The 25,241-nt window shown below is 35.7% G+C and overlaps 4 protein-coding genes across 4 annotated transcripts; all 4 read left to right on the forward strand.

Annotated features, from left to right (window-relative positions):
• The first annotated feature begins 1,629 nt into the window (after positions 1 to 1,629).
• On the forward strand, positions 1,630 to 3,442 carry LOC125589215. The gene is made up of 2 exons (XM_048761685.1): positions 1,630 to 2,315; positions 2,827 to 3,442. The coding sequence occupies exons 1-2, from the start codon at positions 2,154 to 2,156 to the stop codon at positions 2,998 to 3,000; spliced, it is 336 nt and encodes a 111-aa protein (XP_048617642.1). The 5' UTR covers positions 1,630 to 2,153; the 3' UTR covers positions 3,001 to 3,442.
• Positions 3,443 to 3,488: 46 nt separating this feature from the next.
• Positions 3,489 to 4,694, forward strand: LOC106402926 (probable carboxylesterase 5). Its single transcript, XM_013843750.2, has one exon. The coding sequence runs from the start codon at positions 3,587 to 3,589 to the stop codon at positions 4,553 to 4,555; it is 969 nt and encodes a 322-aa protein (XP_013699204.1). The 5' UTR covers positions 3,489 to 3,586; the 3' UTR covers positions 4,556 to 4,694.
• A 5,650-nt stretch (positions 4,695 to 10,344) lies between these two features.
• LOC106403162 (probable carboxylesterase 4, mitochondrial) lies at positions 10,345 to 11,652 on the forward strand. The gene has a single exon (XM_013844003.3). The coding sequence runs from the start codon at positions 10,438 to 10,440 to the stop codon at positions 11,578 to 11,580; it is 1,143 nt and encodes a 380-aa protein (XP_013699457.1). The 5' UTR covers positions 10,345 to 10,437; the 3' UTR covers positions 11,581 to 11,652.
• A 10,224-nt stretch (positions 11,653 to 21,876) lies between these two features.
• LOC106346137 (probable carboxylesterase 3) lies at positions 21,877 to 23,095 on the forward strand. Its single transcript, XM_013785391.3, has one exon. It carries the CDS (start codon positions 22,076 to 22,078, stop codon positions 23,042 to 23,044), a length of 969 nt encoding a protein of 322 aa, XP_013640845.2. The 5' UTR covers positions 21,877 to 22,075; the 3' UTR covers positions 23,045 to 23,095.
• The last annotated feature ends 2,146 nt before the right edge of the window (positions 23,096 to 25,241 follow it).

The raw sequence follows: 25,241 nt of genomic DNA on the forward strand, positions 1-25,241 counted from the left end.
GTATGAATATGAAGTCTCATTATTAGATACTATATAAGAATATAAAAATATGTTAATTTTAAAATTTGCAGTGAAAAGTTTATTGAGATGTTAATATTTTAATTTTAAAATTTTGTTTCGGAAAATCTCACATTAAAAGTTTTGTGATTAACGGTTTAAATTTTTGTTACAACAAATATACAAATGTTAATAAAATCATATGAGTAGGAAATGTCAATAATAAATATTTATATTAAAATGATTGTTTTGATTTATTTACCAAATAAATGTTTGTAAATTAACAAAAGGTATTGGTTTTGATTTATGTGCTTACTCTAATGTATATCCTTTTATGTATACAAATTATTTTTTAAATAGGTGGTTTCTAATATGTTATTTGATTCTGGCAATCCAAAAACACTTTTCTTCAAATCGAAGTGATTTTTAATAATGGAAGCACTATGTATTTTATTTCATTCAGATAAAATAATTTTGTCTTGATTTTTATTCCTAAAAAACTTTTAATGAAATATCATGACAAAATTTCAATCACCTTCTTTTGAGTTTGTTCGAAGAATGAGAGATTTGATCTTTCGTCTAATATTTGTTTCTCCCTAATACGCTATCTAGATATTATAATTGTATGAGTAAAATATTTAAGCTACTTATTATAAATTTTCTGGTTTATCATTTAATAAATCAAACAGTTCTTAAGTAATTAACCTCAAAAGTGTAGGTTAATAAAATAAGTAATTTATTTTGTTGTTTTATAATTAGATGATTTTTAGACCGAACTGGTATATATACTAGACAACTTTATATTTTGAGTCTGCACTTATATTTTATAACACCTTGATATATTAGATTTGAACACTAACCTATAAATAAAGTTTGCCGGTAATTTTCTTCAAAATTTTTATTCTTGGATATGTATCTGGAATGAAACTAATTTTTACAGATATCCATCTTTTTAAATTGACATTTATGTAATTTACCGAATTCATAGAATAAGTTATAAAAAGAAACTAAACGCATATCAATGAAACAAAAACGAGAATGAAAATACAATTTTATGGAGGCAAAAAATGAAATCACTTATGGAGAGTCAATAGTAAACAAATCGAGAGTAGAAAACCTAATCTTCTTTCGTCATTTTACAATTGATGTTGCCTATCTGATTTTTGTGATTTGTGTCAGACGTAAAACTTAATTTGCTTGTGTGCATATGAAGTCTTAAAAATAATTAAAATGAGTTGTAATGTGTTAACTCTTCAGCAACGATGATATATTTAAGATACCAACATTTGTAATCATCATTTTACAATCGATAGTGTTGCAAAATGTGAAAATTATTCAATAAACAAACATTATTATAAAAACTGACTCCGCAAATGTGTGCGGATTATCGTCTAATTTCAATTAAATCTGGATATATCTTTGCAGTAGTGTGAAACTTTGAAGGTCAGTTACAAAGGGTTACAATCATGTATGACTTTAAAATCTTACCAAAAAAGTATGATTTTAAAACTCAGAAAAATAACTACTCTGCGCATGTAGACGACCCTTTTGGAGCATAACGATATTTATAATTCGTAGACAAATAATTTGTAGCAATACTTTTTGACTTGTCTATCAGTCGAGACCAGAGAGAGACGTACATGCTTCACTATCTTTCATAAAATCCAGAAGAATTGAATACTATAAATGTATACAACAAACAAGATTTGGTTGCTTTGAAGGTACTCCCAGTATCTGCCCATATAAGAGCATCATTAATGCAGTTTCTAAGATGAGTTTTTAAACAAAAGAAGGCATTTAAGTAAATCAAAAAGAAAAGAAATAAGGATAACCGATCCTTAATTAAGCGTTTTTGAAACCAATCGCAAAGGGGACTCTTATTACACGTGTCAGCTTTTGTGATTTTTTTTTCCTTTCTTCCCCCAAATCGATTTGCGATGGCCGACGAAGATTTCCAGTCTCGCGTCGAGAGGATCTTCGGATCTCTCGCCTTCTCCCGCTCCACGTCTTCTACTACCTCCACGTTTTCCGCAGCGGCGTCTTCTGTGCCGCCGCTGCGGAAAACGCAATCGGGCTAGGTGTGGTCTCTCTCCGGCGCAGAAGTGGAGAAGAGGGAGTGGAAGCGAGAGCAGCTCGCTTCGTACGATAGGGAAGAGATGCCTTGTGCGTCATCGTTCGACGAGATTCTGAGGCAGCAGAGGATCTCGAGCACTGATCGGAAGGAGGGTGAGGAAGGTGGTGACGAGGATTTTGGTGATGAGGATGATGATTGGAGCATCAGAGCATCCATGGGCCTTGACCGTACTCTCGATGATGAGGTATAATCAATTCTTTTTTAAATTGTTTTGGTTAGGTAACGATTGTGCAAGTTAGAAAACACTTGAGTAAAACTAGGGAACAATTGAATTCATATGTATTCATATCATTAGCCTGGAAGATCGTTAGGTTTTGTAGTACGTGAACTTTCAACACAATGATCTTGATATGAACCTTTGTTCACACATGAAGAATTAAAAGATTTAGACTAAGGTTCGTATCAGTTTAAATTAATTTTAATCTCTAAGAGAGATTTAGCTTAGTGTTAAGAGAAATGGTAGCCTAAATTTTCTAGTTCTTTTGCAAATTAAAAGGTTCGTATCAGTTTCCAATTGAAGGTTCTTGAATTTTCAATTTTTATTGTTAACAGTCGTAGGCTTAGTAGGAGAACATCTCGTTTTCTTTGATACTGAGCATTGTTTCTATACCTTTTGCTGTGAAACAATTTTTTTCTTAATTCATAAACCATTGAAACAATTCTTCACGGCTTGAAATTTTTGCTTCTTGACGCAGGACGAAGAAGATGAGTATGATAAGATCGCACTAGGGAAAGAGGATGGTGGTAAAGGCGTGTCTATGGAAGATGCCATTTCGAGACCTTGTGGTGTGCGGATTCGGGACCCTCGTGCTAACCATGCTGCTGTAAAAATGAGGTTGAAGGAAGATGAACTCGAGGCCAACAAGTAAGGTTTTCTTGTTTATGTTCTTCTTATTGAGTAAGTGATTTTTTTCGATTCTTCTAAAAATTTTAATTTTTTTTTAAGAACTCTTAATTAAGAAATTCTCATTGGACCACTCAAAATGAAAGTTTCTTAACTAGAGTTCTTAAGTCTATTTAAGTACATTTATATAATTAAATAATCATTAAGAAATTCAAGTGGGTTTCATGGGATAATCATGCTCTAAGCTGTTGGAAACAAATAAATATAAACTTCCAAATATCTGCCCATATTAAGCTGTTGGAAACAAATAAAATATAAACCTCCAAAACCACCAATTTCATACTTTCTTTGCTGGCATTTTTCTTAAATTAAATCAAATAAAAATAAAAGAGAATAGAAGAACAGAAAAGGTTACGTGTCCAGTGTCAGTGCTACGTGTTGGTATGGGAAAATAAAGAAACATAGATCTTTGTCTCATTTAAAAAAATTATATAAATACCTCTCTATAATATAGTGAGTAATTTAATAATCTCACACCAAGTCACCAAGACAACCAACCACTCTCTTCCCTCTTTCGTTTTCGCTCTCACATTCCAAAATCCAAATTCCAAATGGAAACTGAAATCGTCTCAGAGTTCCTTCCTTTCGGTCGTATTTACAAAGACGGTCGCGTGGAGCGTCTCACCGGCACCGAAATCATCCCTCCTTCACTAGACGCAACAAACGACGTCGTCTCAAAGGACGTCGTATACTCCACGGGACATAACCTCTCCGCCCGCCTCTTCCTCCCTCACAAATCCACCGACAACAACAAGCTCCCTCTGCTAATCTACATCCACGGCGGCGCTTGGATCATCGAGTCACCTTTCTCCCCCCTCTACCACAACTACGTCGCGGAACTCGTCAAGTCCGCAAACTGCCTCGCCGTCTCGATCCAGTACCGCCGCGCGCCGGAGCACCCGATCCCGGCGGCGTACGAGGATTCCTGGTCGGCGATTCAGTGGGTCTTCTCCCACGCCGGTGGATCCGGTCCCGAGGAATGGATCAACGAGCACGCGGATTTCGGGAGAGTTTTCGTCGGCGGAGACAGCGCCGGAGCCAACATGTCTCACCACATGGCGATGAGAGCGGGTAGGGAGAAGCTTGATCCGAGGATCAAAGGTGTTGCGATTGTCCATCCAGCTTTCTGGGGGACGGATCCTGTCGACGAGCACGACGTGCAAGACGCTGAGACGAGAAGCGGGATCGCTGAGGTTTGGGAGAATATCGCTAGTCCGAACAGCGTGAACGGGACGGATGATCCGCTGTTTAACGTGGTTGGATCCGACTCGGATTTTTCCGGGTTGGGATGTGAGAAGGTTTTGGTTGCGGTGGCGGGGAAAGATGTGTTTGTGCGGCAAGGTTTGGGCTACGCGGCGAAGCTAAAGAAGAGTGGGTGGGGAGGAGATGTGGAGGTGGTTGTGGAAGAAGAGGAAGGACATGTGTTCCATCTGCAGAACCCTGACTCTGAGAGTGCTTTGAGATTCTTGGATAGGTTTATCGAGTTTATAACCGACGGTTCAAATGGTGATGATTTGTGAATGTTCTTTGATGATAATAGTATAATTACCTGTGTTGGATAAATTTTTAAATTTGTTTTACCTGTTTTAATTCGATTTGTTTTAGTCATTATGTTTGCAAGAAATAAATTGAATCAAAGATACTGCTTGAGGCTGCTCATATAATGCTGAGAATGTTTCGAATTCCTTCGAGGAGTTTTTTTGTGGAGTATATATCGGATTGCTTCTGTCCGAGGGTGCCCCTGCCCACCTAGGATTCCAGCTCACTAATTCGTGTAGCCAGTGTCCCGGTCTTTAAAACATATTGTTTCATTTAATTTGGTAAGTAATATTTGTAGGCTGATTTGCTTAATAAAGCTCATTCACCGTAAAAAGAAAAGTGATACCCGACAACCATATTAAACAAAAGTTTATATCATTTTTCGACAATCTTAATTTGAGTCTAGAAAATCACCATTTGTTGAAAAATACTCGGTAAGTTACGATAAATATTGTCGGAAATTTTCATCAGAAAATCATCTGAATGTACCGATGACTTTTTTGAGTAATCAACCTCCGATTAATTTCCGGCAGCTGAAAATATTTATTAAAAACAATTATTTTAATTAAATTATAACAAATATTAAAAATCTTCTAATATTTCATTGCATTAATAAATGTAAAAATTCAATAACAAAAAGATCAAAAAGAAAGAACGAATTTCCTATTAGCAATAAATTTGATAAAATTGGTGGTGTATGATGCAACGGTGGTGATAACGGATGAGAAGTGAGTGGAATGGAAGTAGTGGTAAATAGAGTTGTAGCGGTGGTCGTGCAAGGAGTTGTGGTGGCTGGATGCAAAGAAAGATGTGTGGCGGTGCAAGGAATTGCGGCAGCGGCGGTGAAGAAGTTGCGGTAGCAGCGGTGAAGGAGTTGCGGCAGTGGCAGTGCAAGGAGTTGGAGCAGAGGCCATGAAGGAGTTGCGGCATTGGCGGTGAAAGATGTGCGGACAGTGGTGGTGCAAGGATTTGCGGCAGTTGCGGTGGAACCAGGAATTTCACAGAGGTTTTTTTGCACAAGAAAGTAGATCTAAAAAGAAAAAAGAGAAAGATTGGGAAGAAGGAAAAAAAATATATGAAATTAAAGAGAGTGCTGGCAACTCTTTTCCACCATTCATTTGATATATAGATAAAATTAAAGACGATTAATGAAAAAAATAGTTTTATGCTAAAATAGTAAAACACAACCATTTTGTGCAGAATCTTTTTTTTCCATTACACGTTTCAGTCTGATCAAATTAAAACAAAAAATTATATATTGTCAATTGCAAAACTGTAAATATAGTTAGATTGATAAATCTATTTAATCACTAAACCAAAAAAAAAACTATTTATATGTATGTTTGTTTTTAAGATTGGAGTCTATAATTCAATTATTTTAAAGCTTATTTTTTTAAAAAAAAATCAGTTGTAAATTAAATTAATTTTTACATAAAATTTTGAATGAACAAGATAAAAGACTATTTTGATCATATCTAACGTTTAATTAACTTTTATTTGTGTAGCTTGCTTTCTTGAGTATAATTTTTCAGTTATGGAATTTAAATAATATCAGTACAAATAATTTTAGTTCGTTCATAATAAATAAAATAAAACAAAAATTTTATTTACCTACCATAATATATTTGTGTAACTGGTTCATTGTATATTTAAGGTATATTTAAATTCATATGAAACCAAAACTTAATTTAAAATTATAGAAAACAACATAACTTCCATTAGTACACTTTAATATAGACTCAAATTTTTGTAAAATGAAACAACATGAAAACCATTTAAAGTGCTCATAGTATATCAATACCACAACTTTTTGACATAGAGACAACTTTTTTTTTTGGACAACATAAACAAGTATTGTAAACAAGAAAAATATATCTTATTACATATAATCTCTCCTGACCTAAAACTTTATAAAAGACAAAAAATCATTATCATACACATTTCTTGCAAATGAAATCCTAAAATAAAAACAAAAAAATATACAAAAAATAATAATCTAGATCACAAATAAAGTATATCCCGTCCGTAGGGTGGACCGATCCTAGTTTATGATATAATTTCAAATTATTCATGTTTATTTTTCTTTTCACAAGCCAATCTCCTTAATCTGAATATAAGTATAAACCTTATCATTTTCAGGCATCAAAATGTAACGACCCAAACGTCCACGACTAATGGGCCATCCACGCATGCTTTCTCGGCCCGTGGACTCCATTCCGTTCCAACGGTTAGTGAGTAAATTTTTCAAGGTTCTAAATCATTATTTACTAACCCTGCAATTACCACATAACTTTTCTCCGTACTTTGGCCTCACTCGCACGGTATCGCAAATCACTTTCCGATAGGTCAACCATCCTTTCACTACTCCAGACCAAGCACACTTAACTCTGAATTTCTAAACGGATGTATGACGGAAAAGATAAGTCAACTTTAGTGACATATGTAGTTAAATAAATTATCTTAATCCTTTCCATATATCACAACTTAGAATGTTACACAAAAATTTAAAATAGCTTAAGCCGGAATAGCAGAAAGAAACCGAAAATGAAACTAGCTAATTAGTGTGGAAAGTATAAATAAAAAGATACAAGGAAAGTTAAAAATTCTTCTTGGTTTTAACTTCGCCTTAGAATTATTTTAAAAGATTATCTCATTTTTAAGACCGAATTTCATTCATTTGAGGTGGTCTAATATAGAACGATTAGCAGAACAGTTTGTGATAGAACACCCGAAATAAATGCAATAACAGAGAATTAAAAACAACAAAAGATACTAGTAGATAGTATCAAAAGCTCGAATAGAACATCCTAAAAAAGACAAAGTAGATTTTGTAGAGAGCCCTAGCTGATGAAAATCTCCCGAGGAGTCGGCATTCTAAATTGGTAAAGGGGATAAACCTTGCTACTTTAAAACCGTAAAGCTTCAAAGACAAGGGATATGGAGTGAATGGTCACACGAAGAATGCGGAAGGCCTCCGATATTCCAACTCAATGTCCTAGGATATGATGCCCCTAAAAGACAATGAGGTTGATTCCCTAGATATGACGCATCAGGACGAATTGGTTTGATCCCTTGGATATGACATACCAAGACGGATCTAAAAGATCAATAGATATTACAAACTATTGAAAGAAAAGTGAAAATCACTTTTAAAGTTCCAAAAATAATAACTCAAATGTTTATTTTATTATTCATGAGAATAAGCTCTATAGATAGAGAATTACATCAGAAAAACGTTCATAATAATTGCTCAACATGCAAAGCATCCAGGAAAGTTAAATTCAAATCTAAAGCGCATGTGAGAGAGAATAATAGACATGATTAAATGATCTCTTTGCTAAAAGACGAAAATTGATCTTCTTTAATTATTTTTGGGCTGCATCCACTTTGTTGGGCTTCTATGATATACCAAGATTATAGAACAACTCAGTTTGTAGCTTGATTCATCATGGTTTGGTCAGTGTTCTTCATTCAATGTCTGCAGGTCCGAAACGTGTAAGCTGGAGATAGCCTGTTTTGTAAATTGAATAACTCCTTTGTCTGAATTCTTTTTGACATGATTCTTCTTCAAGGACCTTTGTAATTGAGCTGCCCATATTCTCTAGGTGGTTTCATGAGTTTATTCCTTGTGGTTGAGAAGATATGCTTCGAAAACTGAACATATGTCCTGATGCTTCCCATGATCATATCACTAGCATTAAAAGTGATAACAAAATGGAGCCAAATAGAATCACCGGCCAGTAAACACGAGCATCATCGTAACATCAATTACGTCCAACTACATTATCTGTAAATTGTTTTCCATTAAACCTGAAAGGAGGATAAAGACAAAACCTTAATCAGAATATAAGGGATAAATGAAAATCTATAAGTTAGAAACCTGATCATTGTAAGCTATGCTTTTATTCACATTAGCAATTTGAGAAGAGTGCAACATTATCCAAAGTTTGATTCTAAGTGATGAATTTTTATCCATTCAAATTAATGCACTAAAAAAGCTCCTCGCAGAAATATTTGTTTCCAATAACAAAACCATCGGTCTGCAATAAAAAGAACTTACTCTAAAACACCAATTTGATGAAACATACCGCATATGAAAAAGAGCTTGAGGAAAAACGAGAATTCACTGTAAAGAAACTCCGCCACCACCAAACTCCAAAAAAAAACCGACAAACCATTCAAACTAAAAAAACGTGGTAGACAACCAACACGACGAACCAACAAACAAAGAAATATAATGTAACACCATCTTCTGTTGATCGAAATGATCGAGAGCTTTGACATCACTGCAAGATGAAGACGGCCGACTCTGAAATTCTAAATCTCATATAATCCTATACCGGAAACAAAACCTACGATTTTGACTATCAAGATAAAAAGACCAAAGGATCCATGTAACAACAAAGAATAATAAGGAAAGAGAAGAGAAAAGACCAGCTCCGATGTCATCAAAGTCATTAGACTATGTACAATGGAAGTGTTGAATAAAAGATTTAACAGTTGAATCGTTATACTGAGGATGTTGAAAAATAAAATTTGATGATGTGGATTAATTGGTGTTGAAAAGATTCAACATGTTGAATAAGAAGAAAGTGGAGGCCACCGACGACACATGTCACTTTCTAAAGATTTTTGATATTTTGATATTTTCTTAATTATTTAAAATAAATTAATCTTATTATAAATTAAATAATTTATTTTTATTTCTTATACTATAATTTATTATTTTAAATTATATATATAAATAGAGACTGGTTTATTTAATTTAGATATATTTAAAAAAATTATTAATTAATAAAATATAATGTTGAATTTTATTCAACAAAACCATTGTAGTGGATACAAGTTTAACGTGTGTTGAATGATAATGTGAAAGAAAGAGAAGATGACATAGAGTGCTAAAAGATGAAGTGGAAGGTGTTAAATCTTGACACTATTGTACATAGTCTTAAACTTAGTCTCGAACCGCATATCTCATTTATGATATTAAAAATTATCTTAAAAATATCACACAAAATTGAAATCATAAAATAGTACTACCTTTGTTCCCGAAAGTAAAATTTTCTAAAGTGTTAACGCTTATTAAGAATTCAATAAATGTTTATAATTTATTTTTTCTTTTACTTTATTATACACTTTCCAACAGTTTTTCACCAATGAAATTTAATCAATTCAAATATTTTCATTTAATGTTTCTTAAAAGCATAAAAAGTACCTTAAACATATAGAAAATTTATCTTTGTGGAACAAGTAAAAAATCTAAAACATCTTACTTTCAGGAACGGAGAGGTATTTACTAAACAACGGAATAAACTATCTTTTACCAAATAATAATTTTAATATAGAAAAATCAAAAATAAAATAAATATTTAAAACAAAAAGTTTTTTTCCAACAAATCAAACTTTATTAATGATGTATGATGTAATCGTTACAAAGCACATTGGTTAACCAAAGCACATTGGTTAAACAAAAAAATTTATCCTAAATCTTAGACTCTTTTTGTTTCGTTAAATGGTTTAAATCTTAGATTCTAAATCCTAATAACTAAAAAAAATTAAAAAAAAATATGTATATATGTGTTTGCTTTTAACGAATACTATTTTGTGATTTTTCATCTTTCAGTGTTACTTGAAAAATAATTATTTCAATATAATTTGAGGGGGTAATATTTATTTTAAAATTGAAAAAGTATTTTAATTATATTTATTTAGAAGTAAAAATAGCGTGGAAAAATACAAAACAGAAGGCACATATCCTCCTCTAGACGTACACGTCCAAATTATAGTTCCGCAGTAAAAGATTTGGATAAAGTACTCTTGCCGACACAAAGCAATCCTTGTCGGAAAAGATATTTCGGTAAGCATGCTCCGAAGAATCACCTCTTCCTCCTCGCTCTCTTCGCCCCCTCTCTTCTTCCACTTATTTCGCCAGACTCCTCGCTCTAACTTTTCGCTGTCATCTTCACGGACAGCCGTCAGCGTCTCCAACCGCCACCACCTACACCGGCTAACCGCTCCTTACACTACTCTTCGTAGTATTTGTTCACACTCTTCATCCGATCTCGTCTCCGAGTATCCTCCGTTCGTCAGGATCTACAAAGACGGTGGCGTCGAGCGTCTTTCCGGCACCGAGACCGTCCCAGCGTCTCTAACTCCACAAAACGGTGTCGTCTCGAAGGACGTCGTGTACTCACAAAAGCATAGCCTCTCCGCTCGACTCTTTCTTCCTCATAAAGCAAGAGAACTCGCCGACGGTAGCAAGCTCCCGTTACTTATCTACATCCACGGCGGAGCATGGATCGTCGAGTCTCCTTTTTCTCCCATTTACCACAGTTTCCTGACGGAGGTTGTGAAAGCCGCGAATTGCTTAGCGGTGTCGGTTCAGTACCGCCGTGCGCCGGAGCATCCGATCCCGGCGGCGCATGAGGATTCATGGTCCGCGATTCAGTGGGTCTTCTCACATTCAGATGGGTCTGGTCCTGTAGATTGGATCAACGAATATGCAGATTTCAACAGAGTTTTTCTCGCCGGAGATAGCGCCGGAGCTAATATGTCGCACCACATGGCCATGAGAGCTGGGGAGGAGAAGCTTGATCCGAGAATCAAAGGGGTTGCAATTGTTCATCCAGCTTTCTGGGGGACGGATCCTGTCGACGAGCACGATGTGCAAGGCGTAGAGACGAGAAGAGGAATTTCTGAGGTTTGGGAGAAGATCGCCAGTCCGAATAGCGTGAATGGAACCGACGATCCGCTGTTTAATGTAGTTGGATCCGACTCGGATCTTTCCGGGTTGGGATGTGAGAAGGTTTTGGTTGCGGTGGCCGGGAAAGATGTGTTTGTGCGACAAGGGTTGGGTTACGCGGCGAAGCTGAAGAAGAGTGGGTGGAGAGGGGATGTGGAGGTGGTTATGGAAGAAGAGGAAGATCATTGCTTTCATCTCTTAGACCCTGATTCTGAAAATGCTCCCAAATTCATGAAGAAGTTTGTCGACTTTATCACCTGTTGAAGAGTATAGCTTAAACTCTGTTCTTGACTTCAGTCTGATGAGAATAAACTTAATGTCTTCGTTTTTTATTAACCCATAATGTCTAAACCAATGTTTTTAAACCCGACCGGGATACTGAACCGGACGACTTACCGGGTTGCTGGGTCACTGGGTCGACCGCGGATGAACCGCGGATGAACCGCGGGTTAATAAATAAATAAATTTTATTATATAATAATATATCAGCTATGTAAATAAAAATATAAAAAGTTTAATATTTTGTAAATGTTTTTTAAGAAAGTAAAATTATAGTTTGGATATGTATATATTTTTATGTTTAAAACACATTTAGAAAATACTTAATTTTAGTTTCTATATTTTTATTTACATAGCTGATATATTATTATATAATAAAAATAGTTTAAACTATTTAAAATTTTCTCTAACAAGGTAAGGTGTATAACATCTAAAAAAATCAAGACATAAAATTTATAAATATTTAAATGTGTAATGTGAATAATAAATTAAACTTTAAATACAAAATAAACCAAAAGTAAAAGATCATTGTAATAAATTGTCAATAACGAAAATAAACTAACACCAAATCACATCAACTAATTTTGGTTCTCTCTACCATCGTTCATTTCATTTTCTTCAGGTGGCATAGTGAAATCTTCATCAAAATCTAAAAATTACAAATATAAAATTAAAAATGAAAAACCTAACCTTTTTTTTTAATCATCACTTAATTTCTTAATTGGAAATTTATAATATAAAACATAATCTAAAAACATAATTAAAAACTAAAAAAATAAGTTAAAGTTATTTATTGGTTCAACCGGTGGTTCAACCGGTATCGGGTTCCGGGTTTTACTGGGTTTTTACGGGTTTTTGCGGGTTTCTAAATATTGGGTTTTTCACAAAACCCAAACCGGATTTTTTCTGGGTCACCGGATTTACCGGTTCAACCGCGGGTCCGGGTCGGATTTCAAAACACTGGTCTAAACTGTTTAATCTTAAATAAGTAATAATCCAATCTTAACGCACTGTATTCACGAACTCTATACATAAAGATTGGTTAATAGAATCGTCACACATGTTTCAACATTTCTCCTTGTGAACTTTGCAACACACCATGCTTCACATTTCCTTCCGAGGCCTTCAGCCAAATCTACTCTCTCTTGCGGACAGCAGTCAATCTCTATTATTTGCAGAAAAGCTTAACATATTAGAGGTATATTTGTAATTCAATACCAAAGTCATTTACCTAACAAAAGATGAAGAAAAATAAAGTCATTCACCTAATTAATGAAAAACTAGATTTAACCCGCCCAGGTATATTTTTCGTTTTAATTTTCTTCCGAGAAACTTAATTTTTATATATATAAACACAAAAACTTGAAAGAATCGATCCGTACCAAAATAGATATCAGAATACTTATGTTTAATTTCAACTAAATCAACGTGTAGTAATTGCTAATAGTTATATTTAATTGTCAATTGAAAATATTTTTTATTAGAATATCCAAAATCACAAATAAATTAAAATATTCTTAAAGTTATTAAATATTTAAATCAGTGCATATAACCATCTAAAATATATATATCAAACATATTTGACAATATATAAACAGTTCATTAAAACCCATTAAAAATTGAATAACATTGGGCTTTTCCAATTGCACACATGGATGAATTATATGGAACATGTCATACATGGTCATATTCCTTATAAAGTATATTAACATATTTTTTTGGCGAAATATGTTACGGGGATTATAATCGAACATGTCATCATTTTTGTTACATGCTCAAATATATTATATAAACATGGATTTTAATTAGTTAAGATAAGAGTAGTGGATCCCTACAATATAGGAATAAAAAAGTGGTTTTGATTGGCTAAAAAAGGAGAGGTTATGATATACTATGTTGCATGGAAACTCGGTTGAAGGTCCATTTCACGTTTCGGAAACGTTTCGGAATCGGAATCTCTCAGAAACTCGCGGAAACACATTGGAAACTCGTTTCTTAAAAATCTAAATTTGGAAACTTAGTGGAAACTTGCGTTTCTATTTTGGAAACTTGTGTTTATGTTCTGGAAACGCTAGAACTTTCCAATTGGTTATGACTTAGTGTTATGATTTTTATTTTAGTTAAACTATTTAATATTTAAATATTGGATTTTTGTTATTTTGAAAATTTTATATGATTTTGATGTTTAATGATGACTTATTTTATTTTCGTATGATTAAACAGAATTACTATTTGTTTATTTGTATTCTAAGATATACTAAACATAATAAAAATAAATGCAAATATTAATAAGTTACATATATATATATATATTTTTTTATAGACGTTTCTAAAACGTTTCCACAACAAAAAAAAATCAAAATTTACGTTTCCACATTTCGAAACGTTTCATTTCCGCGTATCCGTTTCCGTTTCCATTTCCATGCAACCTAGATGATATATAAGGTTTCGTATTACTTTTGTATTTTGTTGAATAATGCAGTTATTTTAAAAGTAAATTCAGTTTAGTCCAAAGCTCCATCCGGCTAGGCCAAACGAGAAAGGAAGCCACATTTATTAGGCTTGGAAAGAGAACCTAACAAGCCGAAGCAAAAAAGCGGGCCGAGAGGGAGGCTACACCAAGAACGTGGCTTCAGCACCTGCAAAGAAGAAAAGTAACAGCCTGCGAACAAGACCAAGGGACCTTCTTCGCACTGGGATGACCGAGACTCAAGCAAGACGCCACATCACCGGAACGAACCAACTGACCCAATTTGAACTCTCCGGATGATCCTTGCTCTGGTACAGAGAACCTGCACCAGACTACTTTGCGCTTCAAGATAAACCCCGCCTTGGAGAGAGGAGTAGAAACCCGAAGCGGAACTGATAGCTTCGACCACGAGCCAAAGTAAACCACGGCTGGCGAAGTGAAGCCGGCAAGACAAAGGAAGAGCAGCCACCGGAAGGAAAAGAGTACAGCCATAGACGACAGGACTCGGAACTTCAAACCCTAGCTGCACACGCCAAGACCATAGAAGCGTAGAGACCACACAGCCACTGCACCACTACGCACGTGCCGGCCAGAACCTAAACCGCCTTCCCTGAACGAGAATCACTCTTTTGACCAACGGCAAGACCCCAAGCCGCAGTGAAAGGAGGCCTCTTAACACCACTCCATGACGAAGGACAATCTTCGAATAATACACTGAGAAAAAGGAGGAGAGAGCCCGACGAAACTCCACGCGCCTCCAACCCGAAAGCTTCCGGAGAGATCTACAAATTAAAACTGAGAACCCTCCGAAGCCAAACCCAAAAATCCGACTCCGCCTACCCACGCCGTCACCGCCTCACCAGAACTACAGAGCGAAGACAGCCAGCCACGGATCCAAACCTCCCCGGAGCAGATCTAGAAACCCCGTGGCGGAGCTCTTTCCACAGCACTAAGTATCTCGACGGATGAGAGGGAAAGGGCAAAACGGAGCAAACAACAAAGAGGGAGAGGAGAGGAGTAAGCCTCCGACGACCACGCGCCCGAAGGACGGCCGTCGGAGCAGATCGGAGCAGCTTGGAGAAGAGAAAGGTTGTGGCTTTTTGTTTTAAGAGAGAGAAAACCTCCGGAAAACAATATATCAATAAAATTCAATGCCAAAAAACCTCCGGTATATTTTTTGTTTTACATTTTCTTTAGAAATTTAATTTTTATATTTGTGTTTTTGTTATAAAAAAAACTTGAATTTATTTGTATCGCAGGAATTTAAATAAGAGCAAAAGTTTATACCCGTAGAACTTTTAATACTGATAGAAAGATTATTATCAGAGAGAATGAAAGAGTGAAGGATGTGTAATCATATGTTTACAAATGATCGAAAACTCCGTATTTATAGAAGAAAAATTACTGTGCAAATAGTGACAGTGGGACCCACATCTTTAATTATTTCAACATTTTCGGCGTTGGAATGTATGACTTTCATAACACTCCCCCTTGGGGACCGGTGTCACTCTCCGTTCTCGCTTAACGTCTTTCTTGCCTCGTTAAAAACCTTTCCAGGAAAACCCAATGGGAAAAACCATAGTAAGGTAAAAAGAGTACAACTACGTAAGCTCCCCCTCGAATGAACAGTCATAGATCCTTCTGATGGCGCATCCCAATGTTATGGATGTGTTTTCTGAATACCGAGGTAGGGAGTGATTTTGTGAAGAGGTCGGCTGCATTGTCGCATGATCGAACATATCTTATTTCAATCTCTTTATTCTTCTCGAGCTCTTGTGTGTATGAGAAGAACTTCGGAGGTATATGTTTGGTTCTATTGCTTTTGATATATCCTTCCTTCGTTTGAGCAACACATGCCGCGTTATCTTCATATAGAATAGTTGGCTCCGCATTTTCGTCAATCCCACTGCTTGAACAGATGTGTCGGCTTATTGATCTTAGCCATACACATTCTCTACTTGCTTCATGGAGTGCAATGATCTCAGCGTGATTTGAAGAAGTAGCAACAAGTGTCTGCTTCTGAGAACGCCAAGATATGGCGGTGCCTCCAATTGTAAAAACATATCCTGTCTGGGATCGAGCTTTGTGTGGATCTGACAAATAACCTGCATCTGCAAAACCAATCATTTGACCTTTTGAACTTTTAGGATAAAACAAGCCTAAATCAGTTGTTCCTTGAAGGTAACGAAAGACATGTTTAATTCCATTCCAATGTCTTCGTGTAGGAGACGAACTGAATCTCGCTAAAAGATTAACAGCAAAGGATATGTCAGGTCGAGTACAATTTGCAAGATACATAAGAGCTCCAATTGCACTTAAGTATGGAGTTTCAGGACCAAGTATTTCTTCATTTTCCTCAGATGGTCGAAACGGATCATTTTCAACATTAAGTGATCTAACGACCATCGGGGTGCTAAGAGGAGTTGCTTTATCCATGTTAAAGCGTTTCAATACTCGTTTGGTATATGTAGACTGGTGTACAAATATACCCTTTTGAGAATGCTCAATTTGTAATCCTAGACAATATTTTGTCTGGCCGAGATCTTTCATCTCAAATTCTCCTTTCAGATAGTTTGATGCCTTTTGGATTTCGTTTTGAGTTCCAATAATATTAAGATCATCAACGTACACCGCGATTATCACAAATCCGGATGTTGTTTTCTTTATGAAAACACAAGGACATATAGGATCATTCGTGTATCCTTCTTTTGTTAAGTGTTCGCTGAGACGATTATACCACATTCGTCCAGATTGTTTTAACCCATATAATGATCTTTGCAATTTTATTGCACATAACTCTTTAGGTTTGGAACTTAACGTTTCTGGCATTTTAAATCCATCTGGGATTCTCATATAGATATCAGTATCTAATGATCCATATAAATATGCCGTAACGACATCCATGAGACGCATTTCTAAATTTTCATTGGCCGCTAGGCTCATCAGGAATCTAAATGTGATTGCGTCCATAACAGGAGAATAAGTTTCCTCATAATCAATTCCTGGCCTTTGAGAGAAACCTTGGGCTACGAGACGAGCTTTGTATCTTGTAATCTCGTTTTTCTCATTTCTTTTTCGGACAAACACCCATTTGTACCCAACTGGTTTTACATCTTTGGGTGTGAGCACAATAGGTCCGAATACATTTCGTTTGTTAAGCGAATCTAATTCGACTTGAATTGCATCTTTCCATTTTATCCAGTCATGTCTCTTTTGACATTCATATACAGACTTTGGTTCTGGATCTTCGTTTTCTTCATTTATTTCCTTTGCTAAAAGGTATGAGAAAACGTCATCAATATCATCCATCTCATTTCGTTTCCATATCTTTCCATTATGAATGTAATTGATAGAAATCTCGTGATTTCCTTCAGATTCAAGATGCTTTATATTGTCATTAGATTCACAATTTTCTTCGTCCAAAATATTTTCTGTTATTTTGGGAGTATCATGCTTTTCACATTCCTTACGTTTTCTAGGAAGTTTATCCTTTGAACCAATAGGTCTACCGCGCTTTAAACGTGTTCCTGATTCACGTGTATCAACTGCCGTTCCACCATTTTGTGGTATTTCAATACGAGCAGGAGTATTTGCAGCGGGTATATGTGATTTAGTTACCATTTTGGTATCAGCAAATGCATCAGGTAGCTGATTTGCTATATTTTGTAAATGCATGATACGTCGAACTTCTAGTTCTGACTGTTTCGTAGGAGGATCAAGGTGTAATAACGATGGTACACTCCATTTGATCTCTTTTCCTACTTGTTTATTGTCTCCCCCTAGAGTTGGGAATTCTTTCTCATTGAAATGACAATCGGCAAATCGTGCCGTAAACACATCACCAGTTTGTGGTTCTAGGTATCTTATTATTGATGGAGAATCATAGCCAATATATATTCCCAACCGTCTTTGCGGTCCCATCTTTGTACGTTGTGGTGGTGCTATTGGAATATAAACCGCACAACCAAAGATTTTTAGATGAGAGATATTTGGTTCTTTTCCAAATGCTAACTGTAATGGGGAATATCTATGGTATGCACTTGGTCTTATCCGAATTAGTGCTTCTGCATGCAAAATAGCATGTCCCCATACAGAGGTTGGGAGTTTTGATCTCATGATCAATGGCCTTGCAATTAGTTGCAGCCGTTTAATTAATGATTCTGCCAAACCATTTTGTGTATGAACATGAGCAACAGAATGCTCTACTTCAATCCCTGATACCATACAATAATCATTAAAAGCTTGGGATGTGAATTCACCAGCGTTATCTAATCTAACTCTTTTAATTGGATAATCTGAGAACTGTGCTCTTAATTTGATTATCTGAGTTAGAAATCTCGCAAATGCCATATTTCGAGATGATAACAAACAAACATGTGACCATCTACTCGATGCATCGATTAATACCATAAAGTAGTAGAATGGTCCACACGGTGGATGTATTGGTCCACAAATATCACCTTGGATTCTTTCCAAAAACTTTGGTGATTCTTTGTCAACTTTGGTTGGTGATGGTCTTATGATTAATTTCCCAAGAGCACACGCATCACATGTCATTTTATTACTTTGGTATATATCTTGGGTTTTTATTGAATGACCATGTGAGCTTTCAATGATTTTTCGCATCATTGTAGTGCCTGGATGACCAAGGCGATCATGCCATAATGTAACATCTTCTGGATTTCTTTTTATCACAAGATGTGATTCTATAGCATCAATATAAGTGTGATGCAATCCAGAAGGAAGTTCTGGAAATTTTTCCAGTACAAGGCCTTTGCCTGATTTTTCAGAAGTTATATACAAATACTTCTTTCCATTCTCAGTTGCAGACTGAGTGTTATACCCTTGACGGTATATATCTTTGAAACTCAACAAATTTCTCTTAGAATTTGGAGAATATAAGGCATTATCTATGGAAAACTTTGTTCCATTAGGCAACATAAAGTTCGCCTTGCCAATTCCTTCGATCAGGTCTGTAGGACCTGATATTGTGTTTATAGTCATTTTTACTGACTTTAAAGTAGAGAAATATCTCTTATCCTTCAGTATAGTGTGCGTTGTGCCACTATCTGGTATGCAAACTTCTCTACCAATTTGTTTAGTTGTTGTTCCATTTGCTTTCTTATCCATTTCTGTAACACACAGTTAATATCAATAAAGAAAATAAACTTTCATAAGTAAACATATTATGCATCAATAACAAGTACACAATAATTATACATTAGATATTTTGAAATACAACATTATTTTGAAAGTGAAATACATAATATTTTATGGCATCACTAGGCATTATTAAGCTTGATCAGTACAAGCACTTCAAATATTTTGATGAGTGGCCTCGTCGAAATCTCCCATAAAGTCAGAGGATTCGAGGTATGTCGATGTTGTACCCACAAGGTGTTCATTGAGATTTACTTCCTTTGCCTTGCCTTTAATAGATTCTTGGTACAATTGGCATAGATGCCGAGGAGTTCGACATACTTGAGACCAGTGTCCCTTCGATCCACATCTGTAACAGACGTTCTCATTTTTATGAGTAGGGTTTTCTTGGGTTTCTTTTCCTTTTACCCGATCAGATCGATTCCATGTGTTGGATCCCCTTCCTCTTGGGTTGTTACTCCTTTCATGGTTGCGGTTAAATCGATAACCACGACCACGACCAAAACCACGATTGTGACCACGGCCACGACCACGCCCACGATAGGAATAATTTCCTTTTTCCGGATTTTTTATATCCGTTGCATTTACCTCAGGAAATGCTTTGGTTCCCGTGGGTCGGGCATTGTGGTTTTTAATGAGGAGTTCATTATTTCTCTCCGCTATTATAAGCGCCACAGCGAGTTCAGAGAACCTCGTATACCCACAATTTCTATATTGTTCTTGTAGAACATAATGATTTTTGTGGAACGTTTGGTAAGTTTTCTCGAGCATTTCTGCTTCCGAGACAGGCTTACCGCAATAATCTAATTGCGCCGCTATTCTCAATATAGCGGAATTGTACGTTTCCACTTTTTCAAAATCTTGAAATCGTAGATTTTTCCACTCATCGAGTGCATGGGGGAGAGTAATTTTCTTTTGGTTATCAAACCTCTCCTTCAGAGCTTTCCAAAGATCTAAGGGATCTTTGGTTCTCGCATAATCATGCGTAAGATTTTCATCTAGATGCCTTCTCAGAAATATCACGGCCTTAGCCTTTTCATGAGAGGTTGATATATTGCCATCTTTTATTGTTCCGAGTATTTCCTCGGAATCTAGATGAAGCTCCATGTTTGTAACCCATGCCGTGTAGTTTGTCCCAGTTACTTCCAATGCCGGAAACTGAAGTTTCTCGATTTTTGCCATTTGTATTTCTAAAGAACATAAATAAAAATTATTAGAATTTTATTCATATTAAAAGGAACCGTTTACATTAATCATGCAAGCAATTACAAGGAGAAGCGATGTAAAGAAAAGTAAACCGATATTCATCCTAAATTCTCTTGGAGTAAATTCTCCAACGGATAAACCATAAATAGAAACACAAATAAAAATGGCACATAAAAACAAAAGTGCGCGAATCATCTTTCTTGAAATGAAAAATCGGAGGAGAGCGATTTGAATATATTTGAGAGAAGATGAAATGTTTTGGATGATGAAATGGAGTGAAAATGAGTTGTATTTATAGATGGAAAACACTGTTCATAACCGTTGGAGAAAGGGGAAATTTTGAAAAAAAATTCTTTGTGACCGTTGGGGTTAAATCGAGTGCACTAAAAATCAGTCTGAAAATATCGTATTAAACGGTCAATCAAATCTATAAAATTTCATAAAAGTAAAAATTATGGCAATGAAATATTTATGTTATGACAACAAATCATGCGACGGCTCAGCCGATCAATGCAGAGTAATAAATAAATTATACGGCGGCTCGGCCGACCAATTAATAATAAACAGAATATAAGGCGGCTCGGCCGACCAATAAATAATAAACAGAATATAAGGCGGCTCGGCCGACCAATAAATAATAAACAGAATATAAGGCGGCTCGGCCGACCAATAAATAATAAACAGAATATAAGGCGGCTCGGCCGACCAATAAATAAATTAAATTACTAGTAAATAATATAGGCGGTATTCCGACCATTATAACATAATATAAATAATAGTAGAGGCGGTATACCGACCATTATAACAGGGTATAAATGATACAAATAAATTTTACCGAATCGCAGAGTGATCGTGCTGATAACGTGTTATAAAAAGAACTTGAATTTATTTGTATCGCAGGAATTTAAATAAGGGCAAAAGTTTATACCCGTAGAACTTTTAATACGGATAGAAAGATTATTATCAGAGAGAATGAAAGAGTGAAGGATGTGTAATCATATGTTTACAAATGATCGAAAACTCCGTATTTATAGAAGAAAAATTACTGTGCAAATAGTGACAGTAGAACCCACATCTTTAATTATTTCAACATTTTCGGCGTTGGAATGTATGACTTTCATAACAGTTTTTAGTTATTTTTTTTGTTTTTCTTTATATAATATTTCTCTTCAATAATAAAATAGTTGTACCACACCTATATCAATAGATCATGTTCCTGTTTTAATAAAATAGATCGAAAAAAAGTATATGATTAATGCGTATCACCTTATATTAAATGTTTCTGGCCATATGAGACTTGTAGTCCAATTATAATTGCAATAGCAAAACCAGTAACACACTTTCGTTTCAAATACGTCCTCTATATTGACACATGCATGTTTACCAGTAACTGATGTAACCGAAAAAGAGTTTCGGAGAGCCATAAGTCCTCTTTTTGCTATGGGATCTTCCCCAAACATTGGCTTTCCAAGGGACAAATCCAAATTTAAGTAAATTTAATTTAATTTTTAAAAAGAAATTTTAATTTTGTTAATCACCACAATATATAACCTGCATATTAGTGCTAGTAACGATGCCATTATATTACGTGTTATCACCATTTGGACCATTGTTACTTTCACTACCTTCTCCAAAAAATCAAAGATGGAACCTCATCGTACCTCAGATCTTCTTCCATCCATCAGAATACACAAAGACAGCCGCGTCGAGCGACTTAGCGGCAACGACGTCATCCCAGCCTCACTAGACCCACAAAACGACGTCGTGACAAAAGACGTCGTGTACTCACCAGAACATAACCTCTCCATACGTCTCTTCCTCCCTCATAAATCGACAAAACTCGCCGCCGGTGAAAAACTACCTTTACTTATCTATTTCCACGGCGGAGCTTACATCATGGAGTCCCCTTTCTCCCCTGTTTACCATGACTACCTCGCAGAGGTCGTCAAAACCTCTAACTGCCTCGCCGTATCGGTTCAGTACCGCCGTGCACCGGAACATCCGATACCGGCGGCGTATGAAGATTCTTGGTCCGCAATTCGGTGGATATTTTCTCATTCTGATGGGTTCGGTGAAGAGGTTTGGATCAACGAACTCGCCGACTTCGGCAGAGTCTTTGTCGCCGGAGATAGCGCCGGAGCTAACATATCTCATCACATGGCGATAAGAGCAGGCAAAGAGAAGCTCAACCCTAGAATCAAAGGAGTTGCTATGGTGCATCCAGGTTTTTGGAGTAAAGATCCGGTCGACGAGAAAGACGTGCAAGATGAAAGAATCAGAAGCCAAGTGGCAGAAGTTTGGGAGCTAGCGAGTCCGAATAGTGTAGATGGCGTGGATGATCCGTGGTTGAACGTTGTCGGATCCGGGTCGGATATATCCGGATTGGGCTGTGAGAGGGTTTTGGTTGCAGTTGCTGGAAAAGATGTGTTTGGACGGCAAGGGTTGGGTTATGCGGCGAAGCTGGAGAAGAGTGGGTGGAGAGGAGAGTTGGAAGTGGTGGAGGAAGAAGAGGAAGGACATTGCTTCCATATCCATAACGCTAACTCTGAAAATGCTTTGAAGTTGATGAAGACATTTGTGGCGTTCATATCATCATCCTCTGTCGAAGAGTAGTAATATTTGTTTCTTGTTGCTCAAGTATGGAATTAAAAGATAATATTAAAATATTTGATGCCTCCCTTTGATTAAGTTTAGGTCCAATAAATTACATCAAGTTAGGTGATACTGATATCTTAATGCATACAAAATCTTATGAAACTAAAGAGATGTTAATAGAATATCATTATCGTGAAGCTCGTCTCAGGCATCAGCATGGCCTGTTCTTGAAGAAACTTATTCTGAGTTGAACACTTGCAACTTATTATTGACGTATTCCTTCCTGATTCAGAAATCTACAAGGACCGCTCTAAAAATCTCACAAAACATTCTCGAACATGTTAAAAAGTTGTTGTCTGCGAATTTGGATGCAATCGCGGTGCCAGTGTATGAATCTGTTTAGTCATGAAAACTTGGTGTTGAACTGCGCAGCCTATGTTGATGTCCTTTCTCGTGGTGAAAAATAAAAAGATGTTGGTCCCCGTTGAAACCAGCTTATTAGGTCATAGTGGGCTCAGAAGGCACCGGCCGGTAATCCTTCCACCGTCGAAAGCGGGAGGTGGACGCTGCTCTGTGAAACCAGCCTCACGCAGTCTCCTCCGCTCTAAGAGTACCCGAACAACAAGCCTTCGCTCGAGCCCGAACCCTCAACTCCCGACTTGGAATGGGCAGGCCAGTGAATAGCCACCCCAAACCCGGCCTAATGAGATCGGCCCAAGATTCCAACATCTTGTTGTCTTCACTTGGATTACAAGCCCGCGTTACCAAGCTCGACGTGCAGTAGTTGCGAATTAATCTTATATATACAATGGAGAAAAGTTTGTTTGTTCCGATGTGGGACTTTTAAAAACTAAAAACATCTCACTTCCAATGACGCCGTTTACTATTCTTCAGTTCACAGTCTACAATGGTTCAGTTTCTGATTCGTTTCTTTGCTAAATCAAGGTATGGTTTCTGATAAACTCGGTACTCATTGAGACGATTCCCTGATATGTTAGAAGTTCATTGGCTCTATGCACGGCCTCCACAGATCATTGCGAAATTTGGGAAGAACAATAGATACAGTTTTGTTTTTACAAAAACATTGAGCATAATCGTGAAGTTGATATAGTTTTGGGTTTTGTGAAGTTGATATCTGTTATTTGATTGCTTGCATAATGCCACTGAGTTTTCTATTAAGATTCTGCGACGAGACAGTAAGTTACAAACAAAATTTGGTGAGAACAATAGTTATAGGTACTTGCTATATTATTCAGTTTTGTATCTGTATTAAGTATTAACTTCCTATTTCATAATCGTGAGCTACTCTGTCTTTTAGGGGTAGCAAACCTTGAAGCTCATTCCCTTCCAAAATTTATCTCTTGTGCAGATAGATTATAATGTTACGTGCCTATTCCAAAGATCAGACCCTTAGGATACACTGCAGCCGCAGGAGAGGCTTATATGGTAGTTCTTTTTACTTAGTTGCATGATAAGATGTCTCGTTTGAGACATTGAAACCTGCAAATTAAGGGCAGGCATGATAATTCATATTTTTCTTTACGAATGTATTGATTAAGTCTTTGCATAATACTAATAGATAGAGAATGATTTTTCCAATGCGCACATTATAAAATAATAAATATATATTAAATAATTAAAAGTCAGTAACTATTAAATATATAATTAAATTGGTGCGAACATATAAATCAATTTTATTAATCCAAAAAATATTTTTTTTTTATATTTGATAGGATATGTTATTAAATTTAAATGATACTAATATAGATAATATATTTTAGTATATTTTTAATATTAATGTCTATTAAATTATGATTTCTACTCATATAGGTTTTTTGATTATTTGTATCTTTTATAAAAAAAAAACTAAATTACTGATAACAAAATTTTTATTGTGGAACTAATAATTTTAGTAATTTATAATTAAAAAAAAATAAGTTGTCAATGATTGTTCAAAACTTTTATCAAAAAAAATTGTTCAAAGTAAATTTTGAAACTAAAATATTGTATTTTATATGGTTTATAGTTTAATTTATAACGATATATATATTAATCTTAATAATTAATTAAATTAGACTTTTTTAATTATATAATTTTTGTAATCATTTGTATTTTGTCATAACAAAAATTTTAAACCATGGATCATAAAATTTGAATGTGAGACTTTTAACACTTTTAGTAATTTATAGCCGTTTGTAAAAATTCAAAATATAAC

The sequence above is a fragment of the Brassica napus genome, chromosome C6, assembly GCF_020379485.1.
Source record: "Brassica napus cultivar Da-Ae chromosome C6, Da-Ae, whole genome shotgun sequence".
NCBI classification, from domain to species: domain Eukaryota; kingdom Viridiplantae; phylum Streptophyta; class Magnoliopsida; order Brassicales; family Brassicaceae; genus Brassica; species Brassica napus.